This window comes from Protopterus annectens, chromosome 1.part0 (assembly GCF_019279795.1).
Source record: "Protopterus annectens isolate FY-2018-M chromosome 1.part0, PAN1.0, whole genome shotgun sequence".
NCBI lineage: Eukaryota > Metazoa > Chordata > Ceratodontiformes > Protopteridae > Protopterus > Protopterus annectens.
The window spans coordinates 1813985035-1814011330 of NC_056725.1; the positions used below are offsets into that span (position 1 = coordinate 1813985035).

General features: G+C 39.4%; 1 protein-coding gene across 3 annotated transcripts in view; it reads right to left on the reverse strand.

The window, feature by feature from the left end:
* The window catches only part of GHR (growth hormone receptor), a 1761548-nt gene that overhangs the window by 284714 nt on the left and 1450538 nt on the right, over positions 1-26296 (reverse strand). For all 3 annotated transcript variants that reach the window (XM_044069744.1, XM_044069739.1, XM_044069749.1), the window contains one exon: positions 16159-16319. In XM_044069744.1, the coding sequence (XP_043925679.1) occupies positions 16159-16319 (161 nt within the window). The remainder of the gene's footprint in view (positions 1-16158; positions 16320-26296) is intronic.

A 26296-nucleotide genomic window follows, 5' to 3' on the forward strand; every position in this document is an offset into this window, starting at 1 on the left:
AGCAAAGGATTAGAAAAAAAATGGTGGGTCTGTGTTGTAATGAGCAGAGATGGCAGAGGCATGGATCTTAATGGATGAAAAGGAGAGGCCTTTGTCCAGCATCTCAGTTAAGTATTGTAGTATCTGAGGAATATTTGGGACAAGAGAGTCAAGGCTGTGAGCCTGGTTCCAGGCACAGAATCTCTTCCATTTATCCGAATAGACTTTCCTGGTGCTAGGCCTTCTGGCCTCCAGAATGACATCCATAACAGCTTTGGAGAGAGGCATTGCTTACTTGACTAAGGAATCTGTCATGCAGCCAGGTTTAAAGTCTTGAGCTGGCCACGAAGTACCTGATTGTTTTGCTGAGTCAGAAGTTGTGGGATTTGAGGCAAAATCCAGGGTGGACCTTGTGCTAAGTTCTTTAAGATTGGGTACCAGTGCTGGCGTGGCCAGTCTGGGGCAATCAAAATCATCTTTGGCTTCTCTTGTCTGGCTTTTATGAGTACCTTTGAAAGGAGAGACAGTGGTGGGAAAGCGTATACTTGTAGGTTTATCCAGCTGAATGAGAGGGCATCCACTTTCCATGCTTGTGGGTGGTAAGTCCTTGTGCAGAATTTCTGTAGCTGGCAATTCATTGGGGATGCAAACAGATCTATGTCCGGGCTCCACCATTTTTGTGCAATCATCCTGAACATTTGTGGAAGTAATTTCCACTCGTGCGGATCCATTATGTTCATGCTTAAGTCGTCTGCCAGTGTGTTTTTCTCTCCTGGCAGGAATTGTGCTTGCAGATGAACTTGATAGGTTAGAGCTGTGTTCCACAAGGGCATGGCTTGTCTGCAGAGGGGATATGAATGAGTGCCCCCTTGCTTGTTTATGTACCACATAACTGTGGTGTTGTCTGTCTTTAATAGTAGTTGTCCTGGATGCAGAAGGTCCTTGAAAGCTATAAGGGCATTTTGTACAGCTAGCATCTCTTTTTGATTGATCTGAAGATGCCTTTGTTCTGCGGGCCACTTGCCCTGAATACATTTTCCTGCCATGTGTGCTCCCCAGGCGTAATCCGAAGCATCTGTTGTCAGTGTTTGCCTGGCTGTGGGTTGAGTGAAAGGCTGTCCCTTGTTGAGGTGACAGGCTTGAGCCCACCATCGAAACTCCTGTTGAAGGCAAGGAATAAGTGGTATTACTGTTTCCAAACTGTGACAGTGTTGAGACCAGACACTCTTTAGGTACCATTGTAGTTTCCTCATATGCAGTCTGGCATATGGAATTAGTAGTGTGCAAGATGCCATGTAACCCAAAGCCTGCAGAATTTTTCTTTCAGGGAGTTGGGTCTTTGTTGCCATCAACTGGAAATATTGAGTCAGTTGTCCTTGCTTGTCTGGCGTGAGATAAGCCATCTGGGCCGTTGTATTTAAGCTTGCACCCAGGAATATTATCTCTTGTGAGGGCACTAGTTTTGACATCTTTTCGTTTACTGTGTACCCTAGGCAAATTAGCAATCTTTTTACAAACGCCAGATGCTTTAGAAGAATGTCTTTGCTCTCTGCTTGAATAAGGCAGTCGTCCAAGTATGGGTAAATTTGAATTCCTTTTTGTCTGCAACATGCAACTACTGGTGCCAGGCATTTTGTAAAGACCCTGGGCACAATAGATAAGCCAAAGGGCAGTGCAGAGAATTTGTAAAGCATTGAACCTGCTAAAAATCTGAGGTATCCTGCAATTTTGTCTGATAGGGACATGCAGGTATGCCTCCTTGAGGTCCAAAGTTACGAGCCTAGCTTTCTTGCCCAGCATGGGAAGAAGCTGCTGTAGTGTCAACATTTTGAATTTTGGAACATCCAGGTAAGTATTTAGAAAAGAAAGATCCAGAATGGGCCTCCAGGCTTTGTCCTTTCCGGGAACTAGAAAGAGTCTTGAGTAAAATCCTTGTCCTTGCTCCTGTGTTGGTACCTTTTGAATAGCTCTCATGTCCATGAGTGCTGTAATCTGTCTTTGAGCCTCTGCCCATTGATTTGGTAGCAGATTTGGAATTCCTTTTAACCTTGGCAGAGTGTGAAATTGGAACCTGTAACCTTGAGATACAATATTGAGAACACATTTGTCTTTGGTGATCATATGCCAATTGTGACTGAAAAGTGCCAGTTTTCCCCCAAGGGGGCTGCCAAGAGAGAAGTGTTTGGCAGCTGTAGTGGGAAGTCATTGGGACTGTTTTTTTATAAGGCTGAGGCCTGTCTTCCCCTTCTTTCTTGGTTGAAGCACCCCATTGTCGAGGCCTGTAAGAACCTTGTGGTTGACCTCTGCCTCTTGGACGTCTGTATCTGCCCCTTTCGGGTCTGTCTGATACTGGAAAGGTCCAATTCTTTGTAGGACCAATTTCTGCTAAATCAAGGAGGCTGAACCTGTAAGAAATCCTTCACCGTTTGCATAGGTTTTGCTTTATCCTCCATTTTCTTTAATACCTCTTCTGTCTTAACTCCAAATAAAACATCCTGCTGCAAAGGTGCATCCAATAGTTTTGCTTTAACATGATCTGGTAAAGTCTGCTCTTTTAACCAAGCATGTCTTCTAATGACAGACCCTGTAACTGCTGCTCTACAGGAGGCCTCTAATGAATCAAAACCACATTGCAAAGTATGTTTTCCCACTTGTTCATCTGCATGCAATAAATCCTGCATTTCCTTATTGTTAGGAAGATCTGAATTTGGAAGCCTTTTTTGATTCAACTGAGACATAAAATATTGCTGATATTTAAGCATGTGAAACTGGCAAGTTAAGGCCCTCATTGCTAAAGTTGCAGATGTATATACTTTCTTCCCCCATCTGTCTAATGCTCTTGAGGGGGTCAGAGGGGACTGGATTTTTTGCTGTAGAGGCCTTTACCCCTTCGGGACCCTGGGAAATAGTTTCAGGGTCAGCAACATGGCTTTTATAAAGAAATTTATGAGAGTCAGGGACTCTGTAGTATCTGTCTGGCTTAAGTGGAGCAGGAGGTAAAGAATCAGGATTTAAAATTCGGAATACACATCATCCACAATATCTAATACTGGCAGAATGGCTAGGGGTCTGTGTTGAGGTAATAAAAGACAATCTCTGAGCCTTTTCTTGGATTCTGAATAATCCTGGACCTCCCAATGGAAATGCTCCCTCATGGTATGTAAGGTTTCCCCAAAGGAGTAGTCCTCTGGTGGAGAGGCTGAAGGAATTGATTCCTCAGCATCAGAATCCTCATAAGGGGGTAAAGAGTATCCTCGGTCTGAGGATGAATCTGAAGAGATGGACACTTGGTCGGATGAGTCATAGTCTGCATCCTGTCTAGGCCTTTTATCATGAGGAGGGTGGGATCCCCTGATCAGAGTAATTAGGTCTTTGGCCATTTTGAGCATCTGTTTCTTAGGCATGGTGACCTGTCCTGGTGAATGTAGAAGCTGTTCCTTAGTTTTTAAAGGAGTTTTAGATTTAGCAGAAGATTTAATGGTTAACTGAGTAGGTCTGAAAACACCCTCTGAAGCTGCAGGTTGTTCAGCTACTCTGGATCCCTCTGAAGGGATAGTTTCTGTAGGCCGTAAATCTGGTGTATCCGAAGGCCCAGACATCTCCACGTGGGAGTCATAGGCGGCTTGTGGTTCCAAAGAAGCGGTCGTCAGGGGCTGTGAAGGCACCTCGCTGAAAACCGGAGAACCGGCGACTGGCCTTGAAGAGGCTTCCTCGTCAGTTTTGGGCCTCGGATGCCTGTCCTTGTCTTTGCGCTTTTTGTGAATTCCGGTCGTCGGGTGTTCTGACGGCATGGTGTAATTGAATTTTCTGCCAAAATTATCTCAAAAGAACGTTTAATAGTGCGCTTGTTAAACCTAGCACAAAACCGACAACCTGTGACGTCGTGGTCTGGGCCTAGGCATGGGATACAATAAGAATGGAAATCCTTATGAGGTATTTGCTTCCCACAAGAAATACAATTATTAACTTTTACTGACATCAGCCTGAGGCAAGAAAAAGTTTCCCCAACGGGGTAGTTAGCGTTGCAGAAGACTTCAGTTCTGGATTCAGAATGAAAATCTCAGGAGTCGGCCGACCGGCACGTGCGAACTTTTGCTTCGGGCACCGCGCGGCAAGAAAGACTGAAGAAAATGGTGTCAGCTGCATCTTATATGCCCCTGGTGCACTGACGTCAGGGAAGAAGCAACAGCAACCGACGCCGGACCAAGACTTTGGAACTCAGGCCGACTGAGGGACCGCCTAACGGTAGGATAACCCAAGTGTAATGACTGCAGCAGTATAACACGATGAACATCTGAGCCCTGACTGCTTCCAGAGGAAAGCAATTGGGCAGCACTTCAGGAGCGCTGATAAGGTCATCTGGAGAAAGAATCCCTGGAGTCCTGGTTTCGGGAACCCCCTCTGCCCCTAAAGGGGCATCTTCCACTATTGGAACCCCCTCTGCCTCTGGCTGAATCCTCACCACGTGCACTGTGGAAAGGGTCTTGAGATTTTTTGTGCCATATCTTTCCACTCCTCTGGTTCCTGGAGAAAGAGTGCTGAGGTTTGGAAAAATGTAGGCCAATGGCAGACAAGTTTTTTCTGTCCTGCTCGCACCTGGCTAATGTGTCCCTCACTTTGGAACTGAACAAAGTGGATGGTTCGATAGGGGCATTCAAGAAGGAAGACTTGAAGGAGTCCGCGACATCACAAATGCGCATCTAGGCATGGTGTCTCATAACTACATCTGCACCCACAGCTCTAGCCGCCCCTTTGGTTGTGTGGGACAGCAACCTCAAGGACGAGTTGGAGATTGACTCTAGGGTAGCAAGCTGAGTAGCAACCTTATCTTGTGCCCCGTCAGAAACTTGACCTGTGATTCTTCCAGAGAGTTTGGAGATGAGATCCCTTTGGAGCCTCGTAAAATGTGCCAAATAATTCAGAGACTTGACTGCAAAGGTCTCTGAGGCAAAGACACGCGTCCCTAATCTGTCTACTGTCCGGGACTCCCTGTTGGGTGGGTGGACAGTAGGACTTTCCTCCGCAAGGTCCTTTTTTGTGGCGGCTGCCACCACCATACATCTACTGGCAAGCCTCTAGACCGATGAGGCTGTTCCTCTGGTAGGGAAAGTATCTTGTCTGGTCTCCGGGGAATGACCAACAGTGTCAGGGTTCTTCTATGCACACTGCACGATGAGCTGGACTAATTCATCGGCAGGTGGGGTCACCCAAGAAGTAGAGGGCCGAGAGCAGAAGGCGTGCAGGAATACGGACTCCGAAGGAGGATTGGAGGGCTTCCAGTCACCCCTCTGTTTCAATATTTCCAGGATGTCTCCAAAGGAAACATTGTCAGGGGGTGACCATGGGGACCCTTCCCCATCATCATAATCCGTATCCTCAGTGAGGAACTTCTCTGGGGAGTCCAGGTGTTTCCTCTTACATGCCCTCTTCTGAGGGGGTTCTTCAGTGGGAACGTCTGAAAAGACTCGAAGGGAGGTAACCCTGTATAGGGGTTTCCTGAGGCTGGTGCTCTCGGTGTCCTAGGGAGGTGGCCCATGATAGCTGCAGCTCAAAGGGAAGGTCTGACGTAGGAGGAGCACTTCCAGAAGCAAGCACCCTCTCCATCACCCAGAAAGCAGGTCCGCCCGAAGAGGAATGGGAGCCAGGAACCGAGGAAGACAATCTCAGAACCGGGGTCACAGTCCGCTCCTGGGGACAGAGCCTCAAGCAAAACTGCGGCGGGTGTCGCCCCCGGATCTGAATACGGAACTGATGAAAACCCTGGAACCGTACCTGGAGCCAAAGGTTCCACTCCCCAAGCATGAGATTGAGGAAGGGATGGTTCCAAAGAAACCGAAACCCAAAGGGGGGGCCTCGAAGCCTCAGAGAGAGTCACTGTCGGCGCTGATGAAAGGGTTCCCACCGACGTTGGAACTATGGGCCTTGGAACCAAAGGATCCAAGGGAGGAGAATAAGTGGGAGTCATGGGAGCAATATACCCAAAACCCGGAGCGGAATGGGTTTTTGGAAAATTTGTAATCCCTCTGGCTGTCAACAGCTGAGTGAACAGACGCACCACATCCAATTCAGATAGACTCCTGGAGGACCTTACCGACACTCCTGAGGGGGAGTCAGGTCGGTCCAAAAAAGGGCTATAATGACCTAAAAACGGGTCCAAAGACGGGGAGTACAGGGTCCATGGTGTTGGAAAAGTCGGCACCGAAGATTCCAACTTTGAGACAGCCAAAAGGGGCACTATCGGTGCCGAAAAGGGCTCACAGCCGAGGAGATAACTGGAGTGGAAGTCATTATCAGCTCCAAAGAAATAATTGGAACCTACTTCGGAGCAGAGAGGGGCGAGGTCGGTGCTGAGGTTACAGATGGCAATAAGGCTGCAGCCGAAACCACACTTGGAACCGTAGAAGTCGGTGCCGAAGGCGGCGCAGATGTGGAAGTCATAGTAATGTCCACAGAGACCACTGGAGCTGAACTCAAAACCGAAGTGGTCGGAGCCGAGGGGGCGATCTTGTGCTCTGTAGAAGACCTGTGGGCCTTATACTTACGAGGCTTACCCTTATCACTGGCCAGTGAAGAGGGGTCAGAATGAGGACGATTCTTGTCCTTCTAAGGGGCTGAAACCTCTGATGCAGAAAGGGCCTCTGAGAAAAGTGAAGAAAGCAGGATTTCCAAAATAAGTTTATTTTTCCTTTCATTCAGCGTCCACTGACTGAAACTGACACAAAAAAGTTTCACAGGCAAGTGGGAAACCCCCAGACAATAGACACAATCATCATGCAAGTCGCTGTTGGGGAGTTTACCATTGCAGGAAGTGTAATGTTTGAACCCCGAAGTCCCTTTCTTTTAAGACATATCTAGTATACAATCCCAAAAGTTATAGAAAGAGAAGAAGAGGAAATACCAACAATGGTATTAAGAATACCACGAGGGTAGAGAAAGGCATTTACTAATGATGGTAAGAGAAAGATACCTGTGGGTAGAGCTAGTTAAAGATAACAAGGGAAAAAAGAGTTTTAGGAGAAAACATTTTCAAAATACAATAAATTTTAGAAAAAAACAACACTTAGCTGGAAAGCTCGGTGAAACGCTGCTATATGGCTGGATGGCAAATGAGATCTGAGGTAACTGTGAGAAGGACATTGTGGGTAGAAGCTTAGCTTGAGAGATTTTGGAGTTTGTGAGCTTGGCATTAGGCGGGCTCGGAACCGACCCCCATCAGTGATGAATAGGAAGAAGATTAACAACTTCAGATCGCAAGTTACAGCTTTTTTTAGGTAGAGATATAACCTCTCTAGCATGTACAAACAAAAGGCCCAACTTCAGTGCTACAAATGGTGCAGGTCCCAAAAACAATAGTCAAACGTGCAAGAGCAGCACTCGCATCAAAAACACAGTTTTATTTTAAATTATCGGAATTACTAAAGAAACAAAAAAATGTGGGTTTCACGAGTACACAGCTGCTGTATGCTGGCACAGGATTTAATGGTGCTTCAAACTTTATTAGATATGTATTTAAGCACTCAATGATCAAAATCAGTTCAGTAATTACAACCTTGAAGTCTAACAGACACAGTCTGTTAGTTAAAGTACACTTCTTCAAAATAATAAGTGCATGCTGAGTAATTCAAAGAAATACCCCTGCTATGCAAAGAAAAAAGGCAGGGGCAAAGAGATAAAAAAAGGGAAAAAATGATATTAAAAACAAATGTAAGTAACACATTTCTAAGTTATTATGCACATAAAGAAATAACACCTTCCATGATAAACAAACATATAGAAACATCAGAATCATGCACTTTACTTGGTTATATGCTTATGGCCATCTCTCTTTCCCTTCTCAGATGTCCAAGGATGCAGCAGAAAAGTTGAATCATACTTCCTGCAGGGCGGGTGGGTGGAAATCAGATGCCCATGAAGACTACCCATGTTGTTCAGTGTTACCATGAGCACTACCACAATGCCTTTTCTTTTTCTTAGCAAGCATTTTGGAAGCAAAAACATGCACAAAAGTGAAACAGAATGGATGTTGACAACCAGGCTGACTCTAGTGGTCTTCGGACATGCTGTTCCTTCTACAAATACCCCCCTTCTGTACATCCTTGGAAATGCTTCTGCAACTAGAAATAGAAATGAATTGGAACTGACTCCATACTGAAGAGTGACACTCTCCATAGAATTTTTTGTGCTCCCCTGAAGCCACTTTGCCAGTCAAAAGAAGCAAAGCTGCACAGACATAATGGAAAACAGCAGACTGCTGCCCCCCTCCATGTTTGGCAAACTAAGCAACAAACTATACATGCATACATAGATTAATGGCACGAAGCCCACATAAGCTCCTTAGCAGCATTTTTTCCTTTTTTTATTTTAACTCCTAAAATTAATAAATGCAACTCAGTAGAAGCAATCTGTACACAGCACTGGTATGAGGGGTAAGATCTGCAAATGATTTCACTGTATTCACATGTGCTTTGGGTAAGCTGGCTTCGCAGCTCATGGCTAAAAAAACACATCTAGCTTCCAGGCTACGTTACAGACTTCTGATCTGATCTAAGTGAATCCTGATGTCTGAGGCAGGTTTGAACATCCGTCAGTCTCAAAAGCAAATTTTCCTCTACTGGGATTTGTATATATCTACAACGGGTATGATGGAGTAGAAAACCATCACCAATCAAAAAGGAGTCTCCATGCAGTAGGAACATGACTTAGTCCTATCCCATCAATTTAAGCATCATGCAACTAACTGGCTTCCTAGTCTGATAGCAGGAATTGTAACAGACTTCACACTTGCAGTGCTTAAATGCTTCTTAGCTCCAACGAGCTAATATGGAATTATTGCTCAAACAAGCTCAAAAGTCTGCTACTGAAACATGTCAACTCCCCATATCTCTAAAGAGGAATTCACTATCTGAGTCTGCTTCAGACTACCAGGAAGGAAGAGAGAACTTTGTTCTTGGTTGGTTAGTCTAGTCTACTAGTCCTAGGGCCATCAACAAAGATCCAGATATGGAGAAAGTATCAGTTTGAAAACAGCACAGCCACTGACACAGCATAGTTCACAGATGAACTATACTGTGTGGGCAGGTATGACAACTGTACACCAGACTTACAGATAAAGCCTCAAACTTGAATTATGGATTGACAGGGAACCTAATTTACAAAGGAGAACAACTCTCGAGTTCAGACACAGGAAGGAGAGGTCATATAGCACTAAGTGCAAACAGCTCCTATGAATTAGGTAGTCTGTGATGGAACCAAAGAGAATACCCCTTGAAGGAAATGCCTTAATACTGAAGCTGAAACAGGTCCCAGAAAAGCCTAAGTAGTAATATCAGAAAAGCAGCTGTCAATCAACTATCCCCATATATCAATATGAGGAGACTCCTGTGTGGCAGAGCTGCAGTATCAGTATGAGATTTTTGGTAAACCCCACAAACAGGAGCACTTATTCCTAGAACAACACACAAGAATTTCTTGTATAAACTTGAGAGTATGTCGACATGCCAGTTAGCATCTATACTGTCTACCAAAATAATCATGAAGGTGGCTTGAGGAATGACAACTATGAACTGGAAGTTCTATGTTGAAAGTCTGAATACAGCCAGATATAAAATTCGTACGAGAATTACGATTTTTCCAGAGGACACGGAAGAGATGTTGGTAATACTGAATTCAATCACTCTTACCACAGGTGCTCACTCAAACGTGCTATCTTATTGTAACCAATAGTTCAACAGCTCCATTTTAAAGTGCAAGACTAAGTTTCTGCTAAAAAGTATGTTGAAATCAACATATCTTTCACTTGGTACATGCAGAGTTGTGAGGTAACCAACAAGTCCACAATGTGTTCAAACTTCAGTATAAATCCTTGATGGTGGTTTAAATACAAAAAATCTTACATACAAGCTGTGACTCAATACTGCTAACTCAAAGGACATAACTCAGCGCTAGCTGTGACACAGATGACCTTGGTTCAAAAAGCAGATCAACTACCTTAGAAACTGGCTAGGAGAGGTAGAATGACTGGCAGAATCCGACTTGGAAAGGCATGAATGACTGGCAGAGGGCTAAGTCGCCTAATATGGGATGACGGTGAACTTTCAACCACAGGACTGTCCTTCAGTGCAGACAAACAGACTAACCTGAAATAAAATACCCCTTGGCTGGGGCAACAGGAAGACAATATGCATAAGGTAATCCCAGAGTACAAAGAAATGCTAAGGGACCAAAACTGTGTGTACTATACACCCGAGCATTTTAGCACAGGCAGCAAGGTATTCAAAAAATATACCTAATACAGCATGATGGCTGCCTGGCCACCAAATCTTACTTCAGCTGTGTCTGTCACCATATAAAACAGGCTGACAAGTAAGGCAAATATCCTTTGGAAAGGGAAGAACCTCTCACACTGTGATGTAGAATGCTAAAGTTAGGTGAGAATGAAAGGCTGAGTGGCAGCCAGGTAACAGACAGAAAGACAGGCAGAGGGAAATGTGCACAGAAAAAAAAACACAGCAGTGTAATCTCATAAAATGGCAGGTGAATATACAGACAGAATCACAACTTATTACTGACCATTTACATTGGTGTTATGGTGATACAGTAAGGATTTTACTCTGCAACTGCCCAGAGATTTTGGTTTATTTGAATAAATGCACACACATCTCCACTTTATACAGGGCTGCAACATTCTTTTGGATGTCCTCAATGAAGATACATGGAGTTTTAGTCAAACAATATATCCTCTCTAAAAGGCGATATACAAAATCTTTTGCCTAATGTAATTGTGGAATAAAGAAGACCGAAGCTAAGATGATGTGTGCGTGCAGTTTCCCAAAAGTGAAGCTTAAGTGGTAAATGCAGTGACATCAGAAATATGGATGGCTACATAAAAACCAACCTTAGAAGGTGTGAAGAGAAGCCTTTCAAACAGATCTAACACTAAGGAAGCTTGGAGGTGAGCCACAAGGAGCAAATGATTAAGTGGCCAACTTTCACCAGATCTGTAAGTAAAGGGAAGAGTCTTTAAAACTGCAGAAATATACCAGAAATATACCAGATAATGCAGTCTTTTGAAGCAAAGCTGAACATCAAAAATTTAAAAAGAAACTACCCTTGCATTTTAATCCACTGAAGCCTGTAAACAGGAATCAACACTACAAATTGTTCAGCTATATAGGTATAAAGGATCAGACTGTCAACTTGCACAGCCTGATAACCGCATTCCAATGCTTACAAAACAGATTCAGATAAAACATTATTAAATGAAACTGCAGTGCCAAGAGTAAGGCACAATTGCTTAACCAACAGTACTAGTTACAAAACCGAGAGCCAATATGGCCCTAAAGCAGAATCAAAATGTAAGGCTCTCTGACTGCATGTCTTGCATCACTATACCTTCCAGTCACACATTAAGAATGTCCTCCAAAGTAGCCTGCCTATTTATATACATTCAAAGTGATACAGAATATTTTCCATTACCAGAATCAGTCACCTCTTTAATGCAAGTCCATGGCCTAATTCACAGGTATACAGTTCCACTGGGACTTTTTAGAGATCCACAGAAAAGAGGATATGATCTGATATTCACAAAAAATGGATAATCTATTACAGAAAACTGTAGCACTGCAACAGTTAAAAATTCAGTGCAAAGAAATAACTTAAGATCTGAAATTTACCACCCGGTTCTCAAAAAGAAGGGGGAAAAAAAAAAAAGTGTCCACTATCATGTAACGAAATAAAAATGCTATTTTGCTATCAAAGTGTCAAGCTGCTTTCCTGCAAGTCCAAACCTCTTTTAGTTCATAGCTCATATCATTTATTTATTTCCAGTTTGATGACCGGGGAGGTCCACTGGGTTCAGGGAGCCCGTTTTCAGTGGAGGCCCGAGGAGAAAAGCTCCACATTACATAGTTTAGTTACATATACAATCATAGTAAAGAAGAAACAATTATAAGTTCATTCCATGCTAGAGAACAGGAATAAATTCTTTGGTTACATAGTACCTAAATATTTAGGATGGCAGTGGTAACTTAATTGAGAGGGAGAATAAAGACTTAGAAGAAAAAGAGAGAAAAAAAAGGTGGGATGGGTTATTTAAAATGCGTACAATTATGTTATTTACAATATGTACATTTATGTTAGGTTAGCTTGTACTCAGAGTTAGTCAGAAGTTTAAGGGGTGGATTGATTATTAGGCTAGGTGGGGAGAGTGAAGCTGCATTTCTTGTTAGAGGAAGGGTAGGAATGTAGCTGAGTTTTAAAGTTTTCACAAGTCCTTAGAGAGGAAGAAAGATAATTCTATTTTTTAGCTAAGGAAAAGGATAGAAGAAGCTGACCAGCAGGACGACTGGGTTTGCGGACAGTGATTAGGTTTTGGTGAGTAGATCTCCGAGTTCTCTGAGGGGTGTAAGGTTGAAGGATGTTGGTTAGTGCTGGGCACTTAGTAGGTTGAAAAATTAGTCTGTGGGCTGTAGTAATATTATGACTGCATTTAGATCCTTCTTAACATTCACCAATGCCTTACTGTAGCATATATATATATAGGATAAATCTATTTCACAAATACACCATTGACTGAGTTAGGAAAAAGGATTGTGAAGCAATCCTATACCTATTTATTTTAAATATAAAACTCCCACCTATTGATGTTAATTTGGAATCCAACATCTAAATATTAAATAACAATTGCAACTCCTCCTCTTATAACACCTTAAAAGCCAAGCAGTACATGTTTTTCCCATGGAAAATTAAGATCAATCTGTTCCAATCTTAAATTGTATGCAAGGCTTTTGATATCACCAAGTCACTTTGTAAACTTTCTTAATATTTCTTCTAAGGCTTGTAAACTAGCCTCACTATATGCACAAATCGACATAATAATATTCAGATAAGCTATAAATACTTTTTTATAAAATTAATATCAATAGAGATAACATTTTTAAAAATTAATCCATTACTTCTCATTGCCTTGAATTTTTAATACCTAACCTTGAGTTTTAAATTTAAAATTACACACTGTAATCCACCAAACTGGCTTCCTATTGAATGTTGGCTAAAAAAAACCCAAAAGGTTAAATATCAAATATAGCTGTTCTCGTTTAAACATTTTTTTTTGGCAAAGGGGAGTGGCAGCCCCCAAACTTAAAACTACAAGAAGATTGCCATACCAAGGAGAAAAGGGAATATTAAAAGAAATGGCCATCTTACACTAGGTACACGCAAGTCCGCTTTTTGGCCATTCACCCTCAGCATTTCAAATGATTACCCTACCCCACCATATCTTTATAATCCCATTTAACTATATCATCAATCTGTCCAAAAATTAAAGAGCTTCATATTTTGCTTCCCAAAATACAAACATCCACATTTATCACTACTGATTCTGAGCCTCCATTCCTTTAGTCAGGCAGCCACAATTAAATTATTAATTTTAATAAGGTCACTGGCTCAGGTTATAACAGATCCAAATTTGTTGTCATCAGCAAATTTGGTTTGCCAAACACTGTCTGTGGATGGTAAACTGAAAAACACTACATTAAACAGAATAGGCCTGAATAGAGCCCTGAGGGACTCCCATTTGAATCACTTCCTAGTCTAAGAAGAATCCATTAACTCGTACTGTGATTTCTATCCTGCAACCATTTCTTTTACTCAATGAATAATGTACAGATTTATCGAAAGTAAATGCTATGGGATATCTTGTTAAAGGTCTTGGATATATCTAAATAGAAAATGCCCAGGCCAGGAGATTCCGGACAGTTCAAAATATGTTTAAACAGCAGGCAACACAGTAAAGTAAGACCATAAAACGCTGACAAACACTCACAAGCGTTTTTTGTCACTCAGTACATGACTTCATCAGATGCAGAACTGGAATTAAATAAATTAAAATATCCTTAAATAAACTGTATAATCATGTTAAAAACATATCCATTCAGTAAAATTTCATTAAAACCATTTGAAACTAGAAACATTCATACTTTCAGTAAAAGTTAATCTAATATAAAAACTTTGAATATCTAAATACAAACATAATTTAAAATGTAATTTAAAATAAAATACATAAACAATGTAAGCACTCCATCTGGTGGCAAAAAATGACAATGTCCCTAATTCATAAAAAACATTTTTTCCAATAATTTTTATTTTTATTTTTACATTAATAAATGTCACAGATAAAAACCATCTTACAGCATGGCCGTATATATATATATATATATATATATATATATATATATATATATATATATATATATGTTATACATTGATGTCAATACCACAGGATATAGGTCATACAACATATCTATTTACACTATGTACATAGATGCTTTCACTGTTAATTCCACAGTTATACAGGCAGTATATACATTCGTAATATCCAAGTTATTATTTAATATCTGAAATTGTATGTGTTCTTCGGTTCCATTAGAGTGTATTTCTAAGTTGCTGTGTGATGAATTATGCTAATATGATATTAAAGGTTTGTTTCCAAATTTCTCTGGATTTCATGTTTTTTATTCTTTTATCTATTACTACTTTATGAGCTAAAAGGTGTTGTATAGCTACTTGTTTAAAACCCTCCCAAGAGATATTTATCGTATCTGGCCATTTAAAAGCTATATACAGTTTCATTAGTAGGAAGATTGTTAAAAGTGTATTTGCTTGTTTTCTTATTATGTTAATATAAACTAAAAAATACCACGAGCCTCCCAAGGAATCAACAGTCAAACGAAGAAAGAATCAAGCTGAAACAAGAAACTGTTGAAATCACCATGAAACGAACAGGAATCCGTACTGAAATATCCAATCTTTTATTAGGCAGTAAAAATAGAAGATGAGCGCTTTCACGTGCCACCTGCACGCTTCTTCAGATCTAACATTGTGAATTTCCAAAGCCTTTATATATCAGAATCAATTGTCTTAATTGAACCAATAAAACAATTTAGAATATAAAATCCTTTGGCACCCAACACTAAAGAAATTTAAAGTGCTAGTCCACATTTATCAACATGACTCTACAAACAGCTTATAATCTATAAACAGTGACTAAAACATGCTCATCCAAAATAACTACATCATAGCGAGTAAAAATTAGAACATCATAAAATTATTCTAACGAACATAAATAAAATATGTATGAAAAATATATACTTATAAGTTAAACCAAAAACAGATTATATGACAACTACTATAAAAACATCTAGCATGAAAACATATCAAGTTACTAGTATGATAATATTCAAATCAGGATGTGACATATATCCTAGTATGACTTAAATTGATGTCATATTAATCTTATAAACAACTATGACTAAGATCATAAAGACTAATGACCTACTCATGACATGGAGCATAAAAATGGACATGGTACACAAGCCTACACTAAATGCTGAGATGTAAACATTATAAGCAGTAAAAACATGTGCAATCAAAGCAATATATACATATGTTTACTAAATATGGCTTAAGAATACATCTTGTCAATTAATGGAGTCAAACTAATGGGTCTACAACTGGTCACCTTATCAGTTGTCTCCCTTTATGATTTGGAATTACATTAACACATTTCCAACTTGCTGGAACAAATCCAAAAAGCCATATGACTGAAAATTATAGTTTCTGTCGCATGTTTTTATTTTTTCATTTAGCCCTATTATACATTATGCACTCTTTTAAGAAGTGAATAAAAAGCTCTAAAATAGAATTTTGCAAAGCAGCACTGTACAAATTTGCTGGTCTTGCAGATTTGGACTTAAGGCACAAACTGCAGCATTCACACCTTGTTAACAGATAATCCAATGCACCTTAGATATAGTGCTGCCTGCAGATGTTCATGCCTTGCAGTAACAGTGTAAATCCAAGACAGACAAATTTAGCCTGCAATCCCTGCATACAAGCATTAAAACATGGCCAACTGAGTTTATTCTTGAGAAGGCAGCACAATAATGCATTGTTTGGGTTCAGATGAGTTAAAACCACTGCATGCATGTATGCACCAATACAGTTTTATTTTCTAGTAGGATACTATTACACCTTGAAGAACAAGTACACTTAAATGTTTTCCTGTGATTAATAAATAAAAACACATTGAAGCTCATGCTAACTTACTTTCATGTTCAATAATGTTTGAAGAAAAAGTAACAGAATATCAATACTAATATACTCTTATTTTGGAGGACCTACCAATTTCATCCACACTGAAGCAAGACTGGTCATATTCAACATCCTCTTTTGAAAGCAATTTAACACAATATGGAGTCCAAACATTAGAATAGGATGAATTGAAGTGGCAGCCATTTTCCTCGTGAATATATTCTGGGCAATCAAACCAATCAACTTCTTTCCTGCAGAAATAAAGGACAAACACACAAAAAAAATGAGAAATATTGAGAGAATACCCTGACTTCCATAATGTCTGTGGTTATTTACTTATTTTAAATTTGTTAACCACGCAGGTGGACTGCTCCATGGAGCCTTTTCAGCCACAACCCAATCCAAGTGGCACTGACAATACACTTTTGTATTAGTACATCAGACATCAATATTATATATTCCTTGAGCAATTAGCTTCACCATTATATTGCTTAAATCTCACAGCTTCTTTCTATTGCACTCTTAAGCTAGACATAACTGTCATATATACCGTAAAGATAAGGTGGATTGTGGCAAAATGGAACACAGAATCTGCATTCTGTTTCACCTTTTTCAAGACCCTAACTGGTAGCTAGAGCCTGTTCTGCTGCTAATTTCACATAAAGCAATGATTTACTATGAAAAAAAATGCAAATTCACTGCCAGTCCTCACACTCTTCCTGACATATGAATGTGACCGCCATTACTGGCTGATGTGAAGTAACTGGTGGAAACCTCCTGTCTTGGGTTCTACAGAATAACTACACTCCAATTCCACTTTTTCCCAGTTTCACATTTTTTAGGCAATTACATACCAGTTCCCTTATGCAAGACATGTGTACTGTTACAATGTTAGGGGGAAATGGGTGCATTATAATGATTTTTTATTTATTTTTTTACTTTTTGCACTTCTGTTGTGGCTATGAAGCCATGAAGGAAGTGCATGCAATGAGGTAAAAATATGGCTGCAATCTGGGTACCTGGACAGCATTTATATTTAATGAATACAATTTGTATTCCTTAATATTTAGGACTACCTGTGTGCCCGTTTTTTGATTTTTTTTCTTTTCTATTTAAGTGTTTGTAAGGAACACAGGAGAAAGTTTAATTACCTGCACCCGTGTCCTTATATCATTAACATGCTAGGTATGATGACATAGATCAATGGGGGTATATGCAAGCAGTGCGGGGAAACAGTACATTTTCCACATAAGGAATAACTCTTTGTAATAAAATAATTTTTTTAGCAGTTAATTCAAATTACCCTATAGGATCAACTACATATGGGGTGGGCTGGGGTGATGGAAGACTCTCTGGTATGTCAGTCTTTGTGATGCACATGATCTTCAAGGGTACAGTTGAAAGTTTTCTGGCATTGCTTCAAATATATTAAGGATGCAGCTGAATGAGCTCTTACAGTTGAAATAAGCATTGTGCATACAATTAGGTTACACTGACAGATATTTACACAGAACGCAATAAGTACACATACAGTAAAGACTACAATGATGTGTACAGTAGTATAATCAGAGCGCTTTTAGTGATGTAGTATTACATAGTAGTATGTCTCATTTTTACACGGAACTTAACAGATCCTTCCACATTTCTGTCCACTCTTTTTGAACCACATTAATACCCTACTCCTAAATTCTCTAGTAACTTCAATCCACTTAGGCAAAGGTAGGAACTGCATACACAAGTAAAAACTGAAAACTTTTTATTGTTATATGGTAAGCGCTTTCGACCAAAGCCAATTTGAACTTAATCAGACAAATAAACAGCAAAGCACCAGTTTAAAAAGCCCGGCATTCATATCACATGACTCAAATCCAATAATGCTGCCAGTTCAAACCCTCCCACTTTTACTTCACTAATATTCATTCACAAACATTCCTAATTCTAAATAAATACTAGTGTCAGCAAAACCTAAGTTATCAAGATTCATTAAAATAATATCATGTAAATTACATATAAAACCAAAGCTAAACATAACGTTAAGCACCAATGACTTCATTGAAAAGGTGCTTTACCTCAGGAAAGCCTTCAGTCTCAAAATACAATCAACTGATGTCACTTCATTCACTCCTGGTCAAGAATCAGCTTATAGTAAAACTTGCCAAATTAATTATTTTCATTCTAAAAATAATGATTTTGATCCCCCCCAATACTAATCTCAGTGTTATCAATCACCATGTATTTAAATGTACCCATTACTATTTGTTACGTTTAAATAGTGCATTAGTAATTTTTTCCTTTTTTACTGAATACTCATGTTCATAAATATGTTATTTAAGTTTCAGGTCTGTTTTGCCCACAGAAAAACAAGGGCAATTTTGGCAAAATGCTAAATACACCACAGTTTAGACTCGCAGTTAAAACAACTTTGAATCTGTTTTGTTTACCCCTAATCCTAATTATTAGTTCACAATACTGACAGCATCCACATTTTTTTTCATCCCAGCTGATCTTGTGTTATTATAAGTAGGATATTCAAAGACATTCTTAAAATTCACATTCTTCCTAAAGACTAGTTTAGGTTCTGTACCAACCCTCGCTCTAATTAAATTGTCTTCATTCAATATAGCCCAATTCTTATTTATTAGTCTTCTAATTTGATACACCTCAGTACAAAAGGTGGCCATAAATTGGGTTTCAATTTAGCATTGATTTCTAAAGGGCCTGCTTGTTTGTCCATGTTGATCATAATAGGCAATACTTAATTCGTGGACAAAACAGGTTTCATAATACCTCTAGCGCTTTTATCCTTTATTTCATCAACTAAATTGTTCAAAAGGATCTTAAGAGTATCCCCTTCTACTAAACATACTTTTCAAATTCTCACATTTATTCAAAAAATCTTCCTCTAGTGAGACCATATGTGCAGCTCTCATTAGCTGACCCTTGACGACAGATCCTTTCTGGTGATACTGATGCATACTAAAAAGATTAAGGAAGTTATTTGAATATGTTTTCTTTCTGCAAATTCTAGAAATAAACGTATTAATATTATTCTCTTTGACCAACAAAATATCTAAATAAGCTATTACATTCATGTTGGTTGTAAATGAGTGAAAATCAGTAGTTTTACTGATATATTCAATAAACGTATCTATTTCTTTCCTTCTACCTTTCCATAAAATAAAAATGTCACCAAGGTTAATGAGTACAGAACCATATTTTATTTGTAATGCTCTCATCAAGGAAAATAAATTTATATTCCCATAGGGCCACTACCATATTAGCAAAGTTTTTCCTGTAATATTGGTGATTAAAAAACAAGAAATTATTTTTTTAATGCAATTTCCAACAATTCCTCACACAAATTAATGAGGTCCTGGGGTGTTTGCTTTAATCTCAAGAACGTGGTCACCCATTTAACACCTATGTCCTGTGGTATAGATGTATATAAATCGTTCACATCAGTCGTGAGAAATATATCATCATGTTGGAACTTCACATGATAATCTAAGTGAGCAAGACTGTTTAAATCTAGAATTCCTGCAACAAATGAACATTCGTTTAATGATACCAGATAAGGGGGATGGCTTGTTATAATGGATACTTCAGATTATATTCTTAGAATGAAAGACATACTGAACACAAGCACTTACATTTCAGTTTCAAAGAATGAGTTTAATGGGGCATATAGATGTGTACATTCACAATTAGAGGACATGTTTATTGAAAGAAGGACAGATACTGAAATGTATAATTACTTGAACATGGTTGCCCCTTTGACCCCAGTTATTTACGGGATTCCAAAGATTCAAAAGAACCTAGAAAATCCCCCAATGGGTCCCATAGTGGATGGCAGACAATCAGTGACCTATGCTTGTACAAAATTTTTGGACTCCAAATTTAAGGAGGTTTTTAAGGGGGAAACACAAATTTGTAATGACTCATGGTCTTTTTTAGAAAGGATTAAATCTCTGGAGTTCCAACATGACATATTTTTCACGATTGATGTGAAAGATTTATACACATCTATACCACATAACATGGGCGTTGAATGGGTGACTCTTGAGTTTAAAGGAAATACCTCAAGACCTTATAAATGTGTATGAGGAATTACTGGAAATTACATTAAAAAATAAATCTTTGTTTTTTGAAGACGAATATTACTTGCAAAAAAATAGAGTATCAATGGGCTCACCTTAAGGAGCAACCTTTGCTAATATGGTAATGGCCCTATGGGAATATAAATGTATTTTCTTTGATGAGAGCATTAAAAATAAAATACAGTTCTATACTTGCTACCTTGTTGACATTTTTATTTTATGGAAAGGAAGAAATAGATATGTTTACTGAATATATAAATGAAACTACTGATTTTCTCTCATTTACATTTACAACCAACATGAATGCAACAGCTTATTTAGACATTTTGCTGGTCAAAGAGAATAATATTAAGAAGTGTATTTCTAGAATTTATAGGAAGAAAACATATTCAAACAAATTCCTTCATTTTTTAGTATGCATCTGTATCATCAGAACAAAATCTGTTGTCAAGGATCAGTTAGTGAAAGCCGCATGTATGATCTCACTAGAGGAAGATTTTTTGAATGAATGTGAGAATTTGAAAAGTATGTTTAGCAGAAGGGGATACCCTAATTTAGTTAATGAAATAAAGTATAAAAGAGCTAGAGATATTATGAAATATCGCCTATTATGGTCAATATGGACAAACAAGTTGGCATGTTAGAAATCATTACTTGAATTGAAACCCAATTTACTACCACCTTTTGTACTGAGGTGTATCAAATTAGAAAAATATTAAGTAAGAATTGAGCTATATTGAATGAAGACAATTTAGAGTGAGGGGTGATTACAGGACCTAAACTAGTCTTTATGAGGAATTTAAATTTTAAGAATATCTTTGAACATCCTGCTCATAACATGATATTCGCTAGGATGAAAAATGTGGGTGCTGTTGTTATTGTAAACTAATAATGACAGGTGACACATTTCAGATTGAGGTAAACAATATAGATGACTCCTTTTTCAGCTGTTCCTGTTAGGGGTCGCTACAGCAGATCTTCTGTTTCCATTTCTTTCTGTTCTCTGCATTTGCTCTGTCACACCAACCACCTGCATGTCCTCTCTCACCACATCCATAAACCTTATTTTAGGCCTTCCTCTTTTCCTCTTACCTGGCAGCTCCATCCTTAGCATCCTTTTCCATATATAGCCAGCATCCCTCCTCAGCACATGCGCAAACCAACGCAATCTCGCCTCTCTGGCTTTGTCTCCAAACCGTCCAACCTGAGCTGACCCTCTAATATACTGATTCCTAATCCTGTCCATCCTCGTCACATCCAGTTCAAATCTTAACATCTTTAACTCTGCCACGTGCAGCTCTGACTCTTGCCTTTTTGTCAATGCCACCATCTCCAACCCATATAACATAGCTGGTCTCACTACCATCTTGTAAACCTTCCCTTTCACTCTTACTGGTACCAGTCTGTCAAAATCACTCCTGACACTCTTCTCCACCCATTCCACCCTGCCTGTACTCTCTTCTTCACCTCTATTCCACACTTACCATTACTCTGAACTGCTGATCGCAAGTACTTAAACTCATCCACCTTCGCCACTTCTACTCCCTGCCTCCTCACCATTCCTCTATCCTCTCACCATTCCTCTATCCTCCCTCTCATTCACACACAAATATTCTGTCTTAGTCCTGCTGACCTTCATTCCTCTCCTCTCTAGAGCACGTCTCCACCTCTCCAGGGTCTCCTCAACCTGGTCCCTACTCTCACTACAGATCACAATGTCATCTGCAAACATTATAGTCCACAGGGCCACCTATCTGATCTTATCTGTCAACATGTCCATCACCACTGCAAATAAGAAAGGGCTCAGAGCTGATCCTTGATGTAATCCCACCTCCACCTTAAACACATCCATCACTCCCACCGCAGACCTCACCACTGTCACACTACCCTCATACATATCTTTTACCACTCTTACATACTTCTCTGCCACTCCTGACTTCCTCATACAATACCACAACTCCTCTCTAGTCACCCTGTTTCTCCAAGTCCACAAAGACACAATACAACTCCTTCTGAACTTCTCTATATTTCTCGATCAACACTCTCAGAGCAGACATCACATCTGTAGTGCTCTTTCTTGGCATAAAACTATACTGCTGCTGATTAATTATCACCCTCCTTCTTAACCTAGCTTCCACTACTCTTTGCCATAACGTCAATCTGTGACTGATCAATTGTATCCCTCTGTAGTTACTACGGCTCTGCACATCACCCTTATTCTTAAAGATATTTACCAAAATAATTTTTCTCCACTCCTCAGGCATCCTCTGACTTTCCAAGATTTCATTAAACAATCTGGTTAAAAACTTCACTGCCATTTCCCCTAAGCACCTCCATGCTTCCATTGATATGTCATCTAGGCCAACAGCCTGTCCAGTCTTCATTCTCTTCATAGCTGTCCTTACTTCCTCCTTGCTAATCTGTTTCACTTCCTGATTCACTATCCTCACATCATCCAACCTTCTCTCTCTCTCTCTCTCTCATTCTCTTCATTCATCAGCCCCTCGAAGTATTCTTTCCATCTGCTCAACATACTCTCCTTGCTTGCAAGTATGTTTCCTTCACTATCCTTTATCACCCTTACCTGGCTGCACATCTTTCCCAGCTCAGTCCCTCTGTCTAGCTAAGCAGTACAGATCCTTTTCTCCCACTTTAGTGTCCAACCTTTCATACAACTTTCCGTATGCCTTATCCTTAACCTTCGCCACCTCTCTCTCTGCCATGCACCTCATATCCTTATACTCCTATCAACTTTCTTCATCTCTTTGATAATCTCACTTTTTATTCGCCAGCCTTTTCCTCTGTATACTCTCCTGTAATTCCTCATTCCACCACCAGGTCTCGATCTCCTTCCTCTGTCCAGATGTCATACCAAGCACCTTTCTAGCTGTTTCCTTTACCAGCTCTGTTGTAGTTGCCCAGCTATTCGGTAACTCTTGACTGCCCCCAGTGCCTGTTTTAACTCTTCACTGAACTCCACCTCACAATCACCTTTTTTTAACTTTCACCATTTAATCCCTGGGACTGCTCTCACACTCCTCTGTCTTCTTGATCACCAATGTCATCCTACAGACCACCATTCTATGCTGCCTAACTACACTTTCCCCTGTCACCACTTTACAGTCTCCAAACTACAACTGGCCCACCTGCATAGGATATAATCCACCTCTGTGCATCTTCCTCCACTCTTGCACATGAACCTATGCTCCTCCCTCTTCTTAAAATACATATTCACCACAGCCATGTCCATCCTTTTTGCAAAATCCACTATCATCTGACTTTTTGCATTCCTCTCCTTAACACCATACCTTACATCACTTCCTCATCCCCTCTGTTCACTTCACCAACATGCCCATTGACATCCGCTCCAATCACCAGTCTCTCACCCTTGGGTACACTCACCAACACTTCATCCAACTCATTCCAAAATTTTTCTTTCTCATCCATCGCACACCCAACTAACATTAAACCTTGTAGCCTGGCTAATCACTAACATTCATCATTACATCATCAATTTCCAGCTTCATAAACATCACTCTATCCAACACACTTTTCACCTCCAAAACACTCTTGGCATACTGTTCCTTCAGGATAACCCCAACCCCATTCCTCTTGCCATCCACACCATGACAGATCAATTTGAACCTGCCTCCTATACACCTGGGCTTACTCCCCTTCCATCTGGTCTCTTGCACGCACAATATATCAACCTTCCCTTTCTCCATCATATCAGCTCTCTATCTCCCTATACCAATCATACTGCCAACATTCAAAGTTCCTACCCTCACTACTACACTCCTAATCTTCCTCCCCTCTTCCTGACTTCGGGCATGCCTTCCCCCTCCTCTTCTCCTTTGGCCAACAGTAGCCCAATTTCTGCCAGCACCCTGTTGGCTAACAGTACTGGTGGTGGTCGTTAACCCGGGCCTCGACCGATCTGGTATGGAAATCTGTATTGTTGTCCGCATATGTCATTTGGCAGAGGTTTGACACCGGATGCCCTCCCTTCCTGACGTAACACTCTCATTTATCCGGGCTTGGGACCGGCACAAAGAACTGCAATAGCTTGTGCATCCCAGACTAAAAGGTGTTTTTAACTGTGAGTCTAAAGATGTGGTGTATTTAGCATCTTGACAAAATTGCCCTTGTTTTTATGTGGGCAAAACAGGATGGCAACTTAAACAACATATTTATGAACATAAATATTCAATAAAAAAAGAAAAAAAAATGAATAAAGTACTATCTAAACATGTAGCAAATAATAATGGGCGTATGTATAAATACATGGTGATTGACAATGTTAAGATTATTATCTGGGGGGCAACCAACATCATAATTTTTAGAACAAAAATAATTAATCTGGCAAGTTTTACTACAAGCTGATTCTTGGCCAGGACTGAATGAAGTAACATCAGTTAACTGTATTTTGAGACTGAAGGCTTTACTGAGGTAAAGCACCTTTCCAATGAAGCCATTAGTGCTTAATGTTATGCTCATCTTTGTTTTTATATGCAATTTATACGATATTTTAATGAATATTGATAATTTAGGTTTTGCTTACACTATTTATTTACTATTAAGAATGTCTGTGAATGAATATTAGCGAAGTAAAAGTGGGAGGGTTTGAACTGGCAGCATTATTGGATGTGTGTCATGTGATATCAATGCCGAGCTTTTTAAACTGGTGCTTTGCTGTTTATTTGTCTTGATGGAGTTTCAAACTGGTTTTGGACGAAAGCGCTTTCCATTAAACAATAAAATGTTTTTAGTTTGCACTTGTGTATGCAATTCTTACCTTTACCTAAGTGGATTAGATGTATCAATTTGTTTTGTTTTGTTTTTTTGTCTAGCAACTTTCTGGTATAGAGGCTGTGTCCACATTAGATAATCTATTGTTCTTGGATGCATTTGTGTGGCTTGGAGATAGCAGTATCCACAGTTTAACAATTTAAACATTAGATTGTAATGTTTAATGTTGCTCTGGCACTAACTAGAAGTCAGTTTATATAATAGTACTAAGCAATAATGTCTCCTTGTATCAGCTATGGAAATGAAATGGAAATTTTCATTTGTTGTTGTTCGCAGAGTTTTGCCCTTCTTGCAATCAGTATAGTTACCTTTTACTTTTCCCTGATGCTCAATTCAGTATCCATTCTGAAATCCTTTCTTTGCCAAATTCCTCATTTCTATTCATATGTGTCTGCTGTAACATTGTTGTTTGCACCTTACACTTCTTAATGTAATTCAGTCCTCTTGCTTTTTTGTCTACACATGCAATGCCACTTGCATTCCATGATAAAATTGCTAAGGCGCACATTACATTACTACGTTCACATATTCTGCATGACAGTTCTTTTGAATGTATGCTTGCAACTTACATGCACATACTGAGTGGTAGATTTATTTTTTATGTACTTGCTGTGTCTCGTCTCTATCTGAACCCATGTCAAATTTCCCCATACTTTTACCATCAATAAAAACATTCAAGAAAATAAAATCTACATACATTTTCAAAACGCCAACTCCTTTTAAATCACAGAAAATGAGACAAACTATATACACTTTCCAGAAACAGAAGCCACCCTTCAATATAGGGGAAGTTGCCCCAAATGGCTACATTCACAGATTTTACCTATTCTAAAATTAGGTTTAATCACACTGGAAGTGTGTGTCACTGCCTGTGTTTCCTTTTACACAGAGTTCCCTCCCAGGATGTTAAAAACAGCCTGCATGCTCACATTTAATGAATTTTCAGCCTTAAGAAAAAGTACATAGGCTACCTTTAAACATAACAGTGCACTATTTAGCTTATTTAAATATCACTGGAGCCCTAAGGCTGTTGGGGATTCAACTACTTACAAAAGTATTCACTTTCCTCAATATCACACTTTATTTTTTCAATTAACTGATTTTGTCCTTATAAAAATGCCTCAAAGCACACTGTGCAGTTATTTCCTAATGAACTGCACCTGTAGACTCATTGTCTCCAACTGCAGACATCAACTGATGGAAAAAACAGCTAATAACTTTACAAATGCAAGAAATGGCTCTCTTAAAATGCAAGAAAACTACAACTTGTTTATGTTTTCCATTTTCTAACCTGTTTTCTTAAAAACTCTCCTGTGTGCAAC